The 15469-nt window shown below is 35.8% G+C and overlaps 2 protein-coding genes across 2 annotated transcripts; one reads left to right on the forward strand and one right to left on the reverse strand.

The window, feature by feature from the left end:
- The first annotated feature begins 252 nt into the window (after positions 1–252).
- On the forward strand, positions 253–5048 carry LOC125858954 (uncharacterized). The gene is made up of 2 exons (XM_049538711.1): positions 253–366; positions 4758–5048. Exons 1-2 carry the CDS (start codon positions 253–255, stop codon positions 5046–5048), a joined length of 405 nt encoding a protein of 134 aa, XP_049394668.1.
- Positions 5049–13598: 8550 nt separating this feature from the next.
- Positions 13599–14189, reverse strand: LOC125858955 (uncharacterized). Its single transcript, XM_049538712.1, has one exon. It carries the CDS (start codon positions 14187–14189, stop codon positions 13599–13601), a length of 591 nt encoding a protein of 196 aa, XP_049394669.1.
- Positions 14190–15469: the final 1280 nt, after the last annotated feature.

Below are 15469 nucleotides of genomic sequence, written 5' to 3' on the forward strand. Positions count from 1 at the left end.
GAGTTATAAGGAAGCTCAGTGAACCATACTGCAGCATCGCCTGTCAGTGACAGAGGGAACACTCATAACCCAATGACGTTCATATCCATGTCTGGTCTGCCTACACAACTTTTGCAGACCACCCTGAGTTTGGCTAAGTGAGCATGTGGATCCTCCGATGGCGATCCTGAAAATAAGCCTCTTGTTGTAAGCATCTGCATCAAACTACTAGTCATCACAAATGTGTGCCCTGGAGGTAGAGGAGGTAGGACGATGGGTCCATCGGAGTCTGCTATGTCGACGTTGCCCGATGGTTGTCATGGTGTTGTGGGCCTGGTGGACCATGCACTCTCACGGCATCTCCCAGTTGATTTTCAGCTAGACCCGGTTTTCCCCACCAACTAGTCTTGGCTGCTGTAACTCAACTGCTTCATCTAGATTTCTTCCGATAGGATGAACTGGGAGTCCTTGATTGTTCATTCTTTGCAATGTTCTGTTCAACTCTGGATCGTACGGCGTAAGTGGTTCGCCTTGGCTCCGTGTACTTGGCATACACTAGAGTCGGAACCTGAGAGAGACAAAAACAAAGAAAAAAGTAAAATTAGAAAATATTTGACTAACGTTCAATATTGTAGTTAAAACTAAATCTAAAAGCCAGAATCCCCGGCAGCGGCGCCAAAATTTGATACGCTCAAATTACACCTACTTTCAGAAGCATAAGCGATCGTTATCAAGTAAAGAACCCAACTTGTAGGTTGAGATCGATCCCACGAGGAAAATGGTTTAGACTTTACTTTTAACCAACAATTATATTCGATTAGTCAAATTATTTCCAGAAACAGGTAATAAAAGGGGGGGTTTATGCTTGTGTGAAACAAATAGTAAGAACTTAAGAAGTAGTCAATAATTAAACTCAACTTTGGTTGTTATCAAGATAAGAGAAATAACTAGGGTATACGTGTTCCCCATAATCTCATAACGCAGTAATCCTAGTAATAACAATCTTTTTATAGTGTATTACATGCAAAGTGATAAGTTCGGTATCTCTAAATCCTTGGTCCGACATCTAGAGTATTTCACACCGCACCTTGATCCGGCTACATGTGTATAATTTACTATCCCTTACCTTTACCTCATATTAGACATCATAACCGATGTTTGGCTTAGTTATTACTTCGCACCAATCGACACTAGCCTATTAGATAGTATCACACTAAATCTATGTTGATAATTCTTTTCTTGTTAATTACCTCCTTGGTCCGGCAAGTAGTAACAAGGCGAGTTCTAACGTAGGCCACCGTTAAAAAGACTTCTAAACGAAAGAATTATCAATGCATGCAAAATACTAGTCAAGAATTGCTTATTTACTATTCATACTTTGTTAATCGATCATGGTTCCCACAACCCTAGTTGTGGATTTAGTTACTCATATTAGCAAGAACACAATTCATAATTGTAGATGGGGAAATCATGAACTTACGTAAAGAGAATAATAAACCCAGAAAATTAACTTGAATTGCAAAGCCAAAATCTTCAAAACGAACTTGGGAAATCAATAATTGCTAGGGTTGCAAATTAATCTCCAAAGTTACAAAGCTAAAATAGAATAATAGTGTCTAACCCCCAAAAACGAGGTTTACATGTCCTATTTATAGAAAACAAATCCTAAATAAAAAAAGGAAACAAATTAAGGAATGTTTTGTTCAGGTACATGTCTTCGATCCACGAGAATGACTTACGGACCGTTGATGGATCTATGGTCCGTAAGTCCCTTTGGTCACTCGGGACTTAGAAAATATTTCAGCATCCAACAATCAGCTTCTCTGAAGAAAGCGACGGACCAGCAGAACGGACCATAGATCGACCTACGGTCCGCCAATCCCTTTCGTAGCTCCATACTTAGCATCTTCCAAAAATCAGGTACTGGAACCCTCGCAGTCTCACTCTACGGATCAACAGTACGGTCCGTAGATCTATCTACGGACCGTCAATGGGCACCGTGGTTCCACCCGTGGTCAAATTTCCCTGATTTGTCCTCAACACATTCCTGCTGATCTACGGTCATCACCTACGAACCGTGAATGGACCTACGGTTCGTAGATGACCTCCGTGGATGCCTTTTTCTGCATTTCCTTCAGCTGTCTCTAAACTTCCGCGCCTGAACACCTTTCCTGCAAAACATGATAAAATACATAAAAACCAATATAAAAAGGCCCTAGACACACACAACTTGTAAGTGAAATGTATTAGAAATATCGTAAATTCACGGTGTATCATTAGTGTCCATGCTTTGTTCCTCAATCCAAATACCTGAAATACAAAGATTTACATCACTTATTGTCACAAAATATGTATTTGAGGACACTAAATCTATTAAAATAAAGCCTTAAATGAGTCCAAATCGTGGACTCATCAATCCTCCCTTCTAATATAGTATGCATGTTGGTAATTTAGATTCATCATTCCATTTCATGTGATAAACAATAGTCTTAGAGTCATCCTATGAAATTTTTTAAATCTTAATTCCCTTTTGTTCAATCATGTAATCATTCGATTAATCATATCTCTTAGTCACATCATCCTTCCAAGATTTCATTTATTTGTTAATATGTAGGTAATTGAATTGTTGAAAAATCAAGGGGAATGGGAAACAATTGTTGCAAAACTATTGCATTGATGACAAATATCATGCACGAACCAAATCAATTCAATACTATTAAGTTATAAAATACCTCAGAGCATAACTTTTAAATAAGCTAAAAGTATATTTCCTTCCTACCTCCTTAATATCATTGATGCTCTGGATCAACATATTTAGATACTTCTATCATTATTGGACTGTTGACTATTGTGCCTACTTTTGGATGATAGTGCACAATCCTAGCACCAAACGAAGTAAAATATTGTACACATAAATATAACATAGAAACCAAGATCTATAAATAATGTTACACTTTTAGCTAAATTCAATATCGTGACTATTTGATGTGAATGATGTTGATTGCTGATATGTTTTCCTTTTTTTCTCTTACAAGAAAATTCTTCAGAAAAAATTGTGCCCCAAAAGAAAGAGTTTTTGCCAATGTAAGGAGATTTAAGTAAATTCATTATGTTATAGTTTGAAAGTATAACAAATCATAAAGTTGTATTCAGAATAGGACTAGTTCTTCGAATATAAACCAAGTCATCAAACATGTCATATATATAGATTTGGTTTCTAAATTCTTAAAAAATATTGTTCTCTTTATTAGTTAATAAAAAATTAGTTATTGATTCAACCAAAGAAAGAACAAATTTTGTCAGTACCACAACTATTGCGGCACACATCGTTTGACAATCATCCATCTGTTTTTGATCTAATTAATGAAAAAAGGTAAGGGCTTTGAGGACGCAACTCTTGTTGCATAGGTGTATAGAGTGAGGTTTTGACCCCTTTTAGAAATACTGCCAGAGCTTTTCTAAAAAAAATAATTTTGAGATTCTATAATGATTAATTATAACACTCTTGAATGGTCAACAACTATGGTCTTACATCTAACTAGATATGTGATTAAATTATTTATACATACATGCTCAATGATGTTTTAAAAGAATTAATAATATTTTGTGGTGATTATTGTTTCTTTGTTTGCTACGATATGATAGTTCATTTGTAGTTCCTGATAACCACATACCTTACTGTTGACTCAAAATATTTTCTTACTATTTTATATTTTAAAATACCTTACTGTTGACTAAAATAGTCTTGAGGTTACTGGTGAGGATAGTTTTGTAGCTATTTGGGCAATGGATGTCTTCCATTTATCCTTTATTTTCTATTTCTTTTGGCATTGTTCGGATTGTGTGTACTTTTTTCTTGTCCATTTCCAATTTATATTGTTTATTTCCTATTGTGAGTTTTTAATTTCTGCATTTGATTTTCTAAAACATTGTTGAAATTTGTATTTTGTATTTTTCCTTGTGCTTTCTACTGCATTCTTGAAATTTTGGTTCCTTTATCAAGTCTGCCTTTACAAAAATTCCTGGAATTGTATTTTTCTTCTAAAAATTCTGCCTTTCTTACTTTATTTTATATTTGCTATTTTCTCTATGTTTATATTATGTGTTTATTGTTTATTTTTGTCATTGTTCGTGATTTCTGGGTCAAAATCTACACTTTTTGTTTGCTATTTCTCTCTTGTCCCTGATCCTAGTCATTTTCGTATTAATATTTATTCTTGTTTATTTTATTGTATGCATTTAACTAATTTAGTGTATACACTGAATTATTTCTTGTTTTTATCATGTATGTAGTTCTATTAATCTGTCTTAGACTTTCTACTTGATTAAGTAGTTTTAGTAACTTCTTGTTTTATTTACATCTTGTCTAGTTAAATCTCTCTAGTGGCTTTGGGGAATGATGGTGGACTAGGGTCATGTCTTCGGTAGATGACGGGGGTGAGGAGAAGTGGAAGTATGTGGGTTAAGATTTCTCCTTAGCTAAGAGTAAGGCTATTAATGGGGAAGTCCATAGAATTTGTAAAGATTATCAAGCAAAGGATGATAAATATAACTTGTGTATAAGATAACATATGAGAAGGTACCAAGGCATGGGGGGACGGGTTGAAGTTGTGGTACTCATGAGTATCAAGAGATATAAACAGAGTAGGTATTTTAGTTGATGAGGACCTTCGAGAGCCAGTGGTGGAGGTTAGGAGAACTAATGATAGGTTGATGACGATTAACCTAGTTGTTGGTGGTTTCATTTGAACATTATAAGTGCTTATGCACCGCAACAGGGCTTTAACAATGAGGTAAAAATGCTCTATTGGGTGGATTTGGATGAGGTAGTGAGAGGTATACTAAACACGGAGAAGATTTTCATTGGTGGAGACAATAATGGTCAAATGAGGGAAGATTATACTGATTTTGATGATGTTCGTGGAGGCTTTTGTTTTGGGGTATGGAATGGAGGTGGAGCATTGCTTCTTGATTTGTCTAAGGATTTTGAGTTGGTTATTGCTAACTCATACTTTCCGAAATGGCAGAACCACATGGAAACCTTTCGTAGCACGATAGCTATGACTTAGATTACTTGCTCATTAGGAAGAGTTATTAAAGACTTTGCAAGGTTTGTTTGGTTATTCCGAGTGAGAATATTAGAACACTATACAAGCTTTTTGTGATGAACTTGGAGTTAAGAGGCATAGGAGGAAGAAGACCTTATATGACAGAATGAGGTTTAAATTGGGTGGCTTCACCCCAACTCTTTTTCAGGTGATGGGGGAGAAGTGTATTGGTGTTGGGTCTGGAATAAATAGCGGTGATGTGGAAAACATGTGGGATAAGGCAGAGAGTTCCATTAGGAGAGTAGCTATAGAGATGCTATGGGTATCAACATGTAACTTTGGTGGTCATCAAGGATATTAGGGGGGGGGGGAGGAAACTTCAAGCAAAGTGGAAACCAGAAAGGTTGCATATACAAAGTTTGTGGAGTGTATGGACGAGGAAGAGAAGTTCAACCTTAAAGAGATTTAGAAGACAAGAAAGACAAAATCTAAGTTAGTAATTAAGACTACTAAGAAGGCAATTTTCAAATGCTTGTATGTTGAACTAGGGGGAAAAGGTAGGGATAAGCAGTTGTATAAGCTCGCGAAAGCGAGAGAAAGAAAGGCTCGCGACTTGGATCAAGTGAAGTGCATAAACTATTAGGAAGGGAAGGTATTGGTGAAAGAGACCTTTATCAAGGAAAGATACAAAGCATACATCCACAAACTCTTAACCGAATAATAGGATAAAAATATTAATGGTGAATTCGCGCACTCTGAAAGACTTTGTAACTTGGGGTACTCTGGTGTTATACAGATTAGGAGGTTAAACATGCTATTAGTAAGATGATAAAACGAAGAGAGATTAGGCACGATGATATTCCTATTCTTAAAGAGCACACACAAGGTAGGTATGGAATGGTTGATTGATTTATTTAATTCTATTTTTAATATGGTGAATTATTCCTCATGAAGGTAGGTGTAGTACGATATTTCCATTTTACAAGAAAAATAGAAATATCCAAAAAACTATATCAATTACAGGGGTATCAAACTTCTAAGCCACACTATGAAGGTTTTGGAATGAATAGTGGAGATAAGGGTGAGGGAAGGGGTTTCCATTTCAAAGAATAAATTTTGATTTATTCTAGGGAGATTGACTATTGAAGCCATCTGAATTATTTCTCAGAAATGGACACATCATTCCTTACCCTTATCATCAGCCCTCTCTTGCTAACCTTGGTAGTGTGGCATAGAAATTTGATACCTATATAATGGTAACCATTTTTTTATATCAGATATGTGCATATACAATGGAACCATTTTACTCCACCTTTATTTTTTAGGTATTTTGTTGTCTTAAAAATAATATTAAACCTAGTCAACAATTCTATACATGCCTTGTCTTTGTTCTTTTAAAAATTTCACTTGAATCTTATCGAGTCCTATCTCTTATCCCCTACTCATGCTACTAATAATGTGTTTAACCTCCACTACCCTAAAAAACCTACAGTACCCAATGTTTCAAACTCTTTCCGTGTGCACTAACTCACCTAAGATAATGTCTTTGTCCCTTACTTCCTTTAAGAGTTTGTGGAAGTATGTTTGCCATGTTTTCTTAATGGAGGTCTTTTCCACCAACACCTCGTCTTCATAATGCTTGATGCACATTTCAATTCGTGAGATTTTATTCATCTCATTTTCTTGATCCTTCAAAATTTCCTATCCCCATCTTTGGCCTTTACCTTGACATACAAGAATTTGAAAACAAACGCTTTTAAGTAGTAACTGCTAGCTCGGTTTTTGTGTTATCGTCTTATAGACTTTTTTAAGTGTCTGTTGCTTTTCCTCATCCACGCACTCAACCAAATTTGTAGAGACAACCTTCTTTGCTTCAACTTTTCCCTAGACTTCTCTGTTTCACTACCTATCTCATTGATGACCATGAATGTTACACCTCGATACACCTAGCACCTTGGTCAACACTTCATTATGAAAGTGGTTGTCTTATCTCACATGCTTCGCACAACCTCGCTACTAATCCATGATTTTATAACAATGAAATTCTCCTCCATCTCTATAGAAAGAGTAGGGTCAAGTCACCCTATTTAATCCTCAGTCAATCATATAGGGTTTTCTCCTTTTATTCTCTTAATCTCAGAGTCCATCACCAAAATCTTGTGTTGGCTAGTACAATTCTCACTTAAAATAACCTTTCTATCCTTACAAAGGCTTCTATCACCCTTTCCAAGAAGAAAGTTATCTATCTAAGTATCTATAACACCTCTGAAATGGAAAAGTTTACCTGGAAAGGGAAGGACTGAATTTTTGGCTACTGCTTTAACCTAGGAGATCATCTACGGTTTGTTGATGTCTCTGTGGGTCGTAGGTGTCACTTGTAGGAATTGAGTTAAGTTTTGGGAAAATTCATTTCCCAGTAAATTGATCGACAATTGACCAGGATGAGTCGTGGGATTGCCTATGGGGCATAGGAGGTGTCCGTAGAAGTGATCCAGACTTCGTGAAATTTTGGACTGAAAGTTGAGGTCTACAAATAGAGTCTACGGAGCGTGGAAAGGTCGATGGTTCGTAGGAAAGGTTTCATGAGAAGTGGGTTAAATGTTGGGTTTCTAGTACATGAATCTATGGTTGACGAGTATTTTCCCATCAGCTTATTGTAAAGACTGTCATAAAGTACAATGATTTTGTGAATGCAGTTTTTGACCGATTACGCATTGATCCTTCAAGTAGGATCTTGCATTTATAGTGAAGTTTGATAGGTCCTACTTAATAAGGCTGAGGCACCAAAAAGGCGTTGATACCCTATTACAATTTAATGATGGTTTTTCTCATGTTTATGTATAATGTTTGGAGAAGGAACCTAATTCTAGACCGCCATCAGGTCATGCGGAAAAAGTTGTACTTGTTGGTTATTCTTATTCAAAAGCAGATACAACTCCGGAGGGTGATGATGAGAATGAATTGGCAAGCCCTCTGAAGAAGGCACAGTTCTAGTCAGCTGGAGATAGTAAGCCTCTGAAGAAAGCAACGGGTAATTAGTCAGCCTAAGCTGGAGACGGTAAACATCATTAGGAGCCAGAGGTGAGGTTTACCTCTTCAGCTCCGGCTGACTGATTACCCATTGCTTTCTTTAGAGGCTTACTCTCTCTAGCTGACTGGAACTGTGCATTCTTCAGAGGCTTTGTAAATTCATTCTCATCATCACCTGCTGGAGTTGTAACTGCTTCTGAATCAGAATAACCAACAAGTACAACTTTTTTTGCATGACTTTATAGCGGTCTAGAATTAGGTTCCTCCTCCAAAATTTATACATAAACATAAGTAAAGCCATCATTAAATTGTAACAGGGTATCAAAGCCTTTTTGGTCCCTCAACCATATTAAGTCGGACCTATCAAACTTTACAATAAAATGCAAGATCCTACCTGAAGGATCAATGCCTAATCGGTCAAAAACTGCATTCACAAAATAATTGTACTTTATGCTCGTCTTCACAATATCCTCTAAACTATGTCATTTGGAACCTATAAGTACAACTTTAATTAAATTAACACTTCAAAAACACATTATTCTATCATATATACTCGAATCCCCAAATTCCCTCCAAGTTCATTCTCTTCAATTCTCTCTCAAGCTCCAAGGTGAAAGCTAGGGTTTCAAGCATCAGGGTGACAATATTCTTTCTTAGGTTTTGATTATCAAGGTTTTTGGGAATCCCAAATGGATCCCTTTCATCCATTAGGTAACAAAAGAACTTTAATATCCAATTCAATTAGGGTTTACGTCAATCTCCATGGGTCCTTTTGATTATCATTCAATTGATGTTATTATATCTTAGTATGCATGATTTAATCTAATTACATGATTTGAAATTAACTTCATATAGACCCATGATTTATGCTTTGATTTTCACCTATGAAGTATGAACTACGATAATGAATTGATAAAGAATTTAATGCATATTTTATGAAAGGAAGAAGTTATGATTTAAGTATTATTTTAATTTAAGTATCAATGGTTTGTAAAATGTTTTCTCAGAATTTGGAAGGAAATCATGATTTTAGATTCTTAGAAAGGTAAGTGTCTATTATGACAAAGTTAAAGAAATCATGGTTTTCAAAGGAGCTACTGTTATACGATTTTATGACTTGAATTGGTATTTTGATTATTGTCTTTCCTAATGTTTTTCTTTAATAATTGACTTTGTCTACTCCGTTGGGATTTTACTTAGCACCAAGAGGACTTTGAGGTGGAGGCTAAATTAGGGTAGTTTATAGTAGTAAACTCTAGTTCCAAACTACGTGCCCCCTTAGGTTGTCTTAAATGACTTAGCTAGTAGATCCACATATCCTAAATGAATGATATGGAGTTCTACCTTGGCACTTAGATTACCTCTTTTTTGTGTGAGGGTTACACAGAATTTCATGTCAGAGCTCGCATGGTTTATTGTTAGTTAAAGCTAATATCCCACAAAAGATCTATCATTTTTCCTTAACGCTTACATTATACCTTTTTATTAACGTATGACCTTGTCTGATGTCTATAATGAATATGTTTTCTAAGATTTTAAACGGCTTACTTGGTCATGCATTACATGTGTTAAGCCTACTATAACATCATGTCTACATTTACGCATTTTCCACACACACAATACATTATGTGTACTAATGCATATTTGTACCTTTATTATCTCATAATATAGGGTCCGACGCTCCTTCTCCTCCCGCTCATGGCTAGCTTGGATTGCTAATAGCTATTGGATTGGCGAGTCCTAATACTCTGAGGGAAAAGCCATGAAGACCATTTATTGCGTTTATTCTTTACTCTTGAAACCTTTTACGTGGTGTATGGGTTACGTCCCACCAATCCTATGTTGTTTTAGAAGGGCTTGTTACATAATTATGATTATGCACTTATGTTCAAACTCTCTTTTATGATATGAGATGACTTACTTAAACCCTCTTATTGTACACTCTATTGTGTTGTATGTATGTCATGTGGTTTGTGTAGGGAGTTACGGGGTCCTATACGCCATGTGTCATTTAGGTTTTACTTTGGGTCATGATAGTATTAACTACCATGCTATGAAAGGTAACCAATTGGCTCTCCCTATTGGTAAATTTTAGAAGTATGCGTTATTAGAAAGCAGAGAAGTCAAGAAGAATATTGGTAGTAGAAAATTTTTATTGATGTATTCAGATTAGATTTATAAGACTGGAATGAAAAACAGATAGCAGTAAACCCACTACTAGCATATTCCTAACTCACTAACTTACTCCTAAATAATAGGAATATATGGCTAACAACTAATTGACTAAGTCTTACCTAATATAAAGCAGTAAAAGTAAAAGTAACTGTAGTTGAAAAATAAAATTCCTAACACTCCTCCTTGCTTTGGAAACTGCAAACTCCAATTTTCTGTCTGAGAAGCTGAAACTTGCTGACTGGTAAAGACTTAGTGAATATATCAACCAATTGTTCTTCTATCTTGCAGTAGACAAGAGTTACATCTCCATCTTTTTGCACTTCTCTCAAGAAAAAGAACTTGATTTTGAAGTGCTTATTTCTTCCCTGAAACACAAGATTATGAGATATAGCTATTGTTGCTTCATTGTCCACGAACACTTTGACGCTGCCATCCAGTTTCATATGCAAATCACCCAAAATTTTCTTCAGCCACAATGCTTGATTTACTGCTGCTGCAGCTGACACAAACTCATCTTCGGCAGTAGATTGAACTACAATATCTTTTTTCTTACAACTCCATGAGAAAATTCCAGAACCAAGACTAAAACAGTACCCTGAAGTACTCTGCTTGCAAATGTACTTCACTAGGACAATGCATGAATCTTTATAAAACACTTACATCATACAATATATCGAGTCTTGTTGATGTAGGGTACATTAAACACCCAATGAAACTTCTGAAGTATGTCTCATCCACCTTTTCGGCTCCATCATCTTTACTGAGTTTCTCTTTTTGGTTCATAGGAGTACTCATCTCTTTTCATTTTTCCATTTTGAATCTCTTGAGAATTTCCTTTGCATACTTTTTCTGGCAAACGAAAAACTCATATTTTCCTTGTGTAATCTCCATTCCAAGGAAATATGTCATTCGACCAAAATCAGATATTTCAAAAGCTTGCGTCATATCTTGCTTCAACTCATCAATTAGCTTTTCACTGCTCCCTATAATCAAAAGGTCATCCACATAAAGAGAAACAAAAAGAATCTCACTGCTATTATGTTTAACATAAAGTGTGAATTCTGAAAAACTCATTTCAGAATCAAGACGGAGCAAATAATCATCTATTCGACTATACCAAGCTCTTAGTGCCTGTTTTAAGCCATAAAGAGCCTTATGTAGTCAATAGACTTTATCTTCCTTTCCATCTATAACAAACCCTTCACGTTGCTCAACATAAATTTCTTCTTCAAGAATGCCATTAAGAAATGCTGATTTGACATCCATCTGATGCACTTTCCAGCCACGTTGTGCAGAAACAATTATAAACAATCTGATCGTGTCAAACCTAGCAACTGGAGCAAAAGTGTCAGACTAATCTATACCAAAAATCTGCGCATAACCCTTAACTACAAGCCTTGGTTTATGCTTGTTGATTGAACCATTAACATTTAGCTTGGTTCGGAACATCCACTTTACCCCAATTACTTTTTAACCTTGAGGTTTGTCAACAAGGTGCCACATATCATTTTTTTTTATCATAAACAGCTCCTCCTCTATTGCATTTCTCTACTTGGGGTGTTTGAGAGTATCTTTAGGTTTAGCAGGTTCACGAATCGCAACATTGCATCTCTCATATATATCAAAGAACAATCTATTCCCCTAACTGGTGGATCATCGTCCCTTTCATTTAACCATGAGCTTGTTTTGTAGATGGAATTCCTTGAGTCATCCCAATCCCATTCTTCATTCTTCATGAAGTGTACATCTCTACTGATAACTATTTTCTCACCTTCAGGTTGAAGCATTTTGTACGCTTTTGAAACATTATTGTACCCAATAGAAACTCGGGGCAACATTCTTATCTAGTTTATCCCGTTTGACCTGAGGTACATAGGTAAAACAAAGACAACCAAACACTTTAAGAAAATGCAGCGGAGGCTTGTAGCCATACCATGCTTCAAAAGGAGCTTGATCTTTCGTAGCTTTTGAGGGAAGTCTATTTTGTAGGAACACAACTATATTTGCTTCTTCTGCCCAAAACATCTTTGGCAAATTATTTTCGAATAACATACATCTTGCCATCTCCATGATAAATATGTTTCTTCTCTCACTACCTTCTTTTTGTTCAGAAGTATAAGGAGCATTAAGTTGGCGTTCAATTCTTGCTTCTTCACAAAATATATCAAACTAATGAGAGGTGTACTCCTTGCCATTGTCAGATCGTAAAATCTAAATTTTGCAGTAACTTTCATTTTCCAACTTCGCTTTGAACTTCAAAAAAATGCACTTGACCTCCGATTTGTACTTTAAAAAATAAATCCAGCACATTCGGGTTAGATCATCAATAAAAATAACATAACAAAGACCACCTTTAAGTGAAGGAGTCCTTTGGTGTCCTCCAATATCGGTGTGACCGAGTTGCAATTTCTTGTTGCTCTCCAAGTTGCCTTTGGGAATGGAAGTCTACTTTGTGTTCCAAATTGACAAGCTCGGCAATTTTTAGAACTCGTGCCCAGTTTAGAAAGGTTCTCGACTATCACCAATTCTCTTATTTTGAGAAGCCCTTGATAATGATAGTGTCCGAGTCTCTTATGCCATAACTCGGAAGAATTTTCTCTTGCCGAATACACCACTTGTTCTTCCTCCAATTGATTTAATGAAAAACTATTGCCACTCATTTTGACATTAAACAAGTCATGTCCTGAGGCTTCCTTGATCAAGCAATATTTATCTTCAAAATATAGTTTGAAACCTTTTTCTAACAATTGACCAACAATTAACAAGTTCTGATCTAAGTCTGGTACATAAAGAACATCGGAAATTGCTTTAGTACCTGATTGTGTTTTAATTGTAATAGTTCCCATTCCTTTTGCCAGAATATAACCGACATGACCTATTCTGACTTTTGTTACTCCAGTAGGCTTCAAGTCTTTAAAGATCTCTTGGTCATGAGTCATATGGTTTATGCATCCGCTATCAATCAGCCAAGCCTCAGTTGAAACATTGCTAGCAAAACATGATGCCACAAAGTTGATCCTATTCCTGTTCATTAACAACTTGGGTGTCTGCATCTTGCTGCTGCAACTTACTCTTGCAAATAATTGCTTCATACCAGAGTTGGTTGCACTTACTACATTTCGCATCCGACCTTTTCCAACACTTATACGGCGCGTGCCCATTCTTTCCATAATGCTTACAAGGAGGATAGTTTCCTTTAAAGCTACCTCCTTCACTTTTGTTGTTGTAGCGAGCTGCTCCTTCTCCATTTGTTGGTTGGTTCATCTTATTGTTTTTCTTTTGGTATCTTCCACTCTCTTCATGTTTGGCCACCAATGCTCCCTCTCTAATTCCATATTCTCTCATAACCCTTCTTTCTTCTTGAGCCTACAAGGAATTCAATAATTCCGCCAAAGTTATTTTTGACAGATCCTTGGTGTTCTCCAAAGTGGTAATGGTGGCTTCAAATCTTTGAGGTACAGTAACCAGAATCTTTTCAACAGTACACAAGTCTTTAAAGTCAGAACCAAGTAATCTTACTCTGTTTTCTATGCTTATAAGCGTGTCAGAGTCTTCTTTGATGGTTTCTGATTCTTTTATCTTCTGTAACTCAGAGTCTCTAATGAGATTCAACACTTGCATACCTTTGATATGATCATCTACTTCATATTCTGCCTTAAGATAATCCCATATGGCTTTTGCTGATTTTAGAGACATGATACGAGTGAAAATTATTGAAGAGACTGTTGAAAGGAGACATGCCTTTGCATTAGATTTTTTAGTTTTCTTGTCCTTGTGATTGTTGAGATGAGCCATTGTTAGGTTTCCGGGTAGCGGAAGAACTTCATAGCCTTCCTCGTTTGCCTCCCAAAGATCTAAAGCTTCGAGATAAGCTTCCATCCTCACCACCCATATGTGAAACTTTTCACCAGTGAAGACAGGAGGTGCCATTGCCGAGAAACTTGAGCTTTCTTCCATTTTTAATCTTTTGTTGTTTCTGGTAGTGGTTCTTGAGTCACTTGAAACAATCACTCACAGAAATACCCACAAATCCCGCAAGATAAAAAAGCTCTAGATACCAATTGTTGGTAAATTTTAGAAGTATGAGTTATTTGAAAGCAGAGAAGTCAAGAAGAATATTGGTACAAGAACATTTTTATTGATGTCTTCAAATTACATTTATAAGACTTGAATAAAAAACAGAAAGCAGTAAACCCACTACTAGAATATTCGTAACTCACTAACTTACTCCTAAATAATAGGAATAGACGGCTAACAATTAATTGACTAAGTCTTATCTAATATAAAGCAGTAAAAGTAAAACTAACTGCAGTTGAAAAAGCAAATTTCTAACACTCCCTCTATGGAACACACAAGTTACCAATTATATTACTAACTCAAAAGCTTTAGGAAAATCCAAAATTAAAGCTCTACTTCCATTCATCTCCAAAAAAACAATGGCTTTGTGAAATCATCAAAGCTACTACAAATTTCCTCAATATGGCCATATAAACTCGTCCACATCTCCGACCCTGATACTCTTGGACATGAACTATATTTATCTTCCTCTTTTTCAGAGTCTTCACTAGATTTATGGAGTTTTCCGTTTGCGATCCTATGTTCCATGACCTTATACCTTCAGATTAGGAAACTTCATAACCCAGGTACCACTACTTTCCTTGCCCCCGGCCTCAACCGAACACATGACCTTAGTCCACCATCGTTCACCAAAGCCACTAGAGATATGTAAGCTAAATAAGATGTAAAAGAAATAGAAATCTACTAGAACTACCTAAACAATCATAGAGTCTAGGACTAATTTACTCTACTAAAAATAGATGAAAAGCAAGAAATAATATAATGAATTAACTTAAGAAATCAGCCCTAGAATATGTATAAACACATTATACTAACGCAAGACAACCCACAAGATTTATGCAATATATGACACTATGGATGAATAGAGAGTGAGAGATGCAATAGGTTACTAACACAGGAGATCACCTATTAGACAAAAAAGATACATTTGAACATTAGCTAACAAAAATAACTTTAAATGTGCATATAACAATGGAAACAAATCTTAAAACCAAAATACAAGCTAACATATTTGAAATAAATCAAATATAAGAGAAATTTTGAACGTAGAAGTTATGAAAACGAGTTTCCATACTAGTAGAAAATAAATCATTGAATCTAAGAAATAAAATTATGAATGGTAGCTGATCAAATGTAAGAATACAATGAAAACTGGAAAG

Source organism: Solanum stenotomum, chromosome 3 (genome assembly GCF_019186545.1).
Source record: "Solanum stenotomum isolate F172 chromosome 3, ASM1918654v1, whole genome shotgun sequence".
In the NCBI taxonomy this organism is placed as follows: Eukaryota; Viridiplantae; Streptophyta; class Magnoliopsida; order Solanales; family Solanaceae; genus Solanum; species Solanum stenotomum.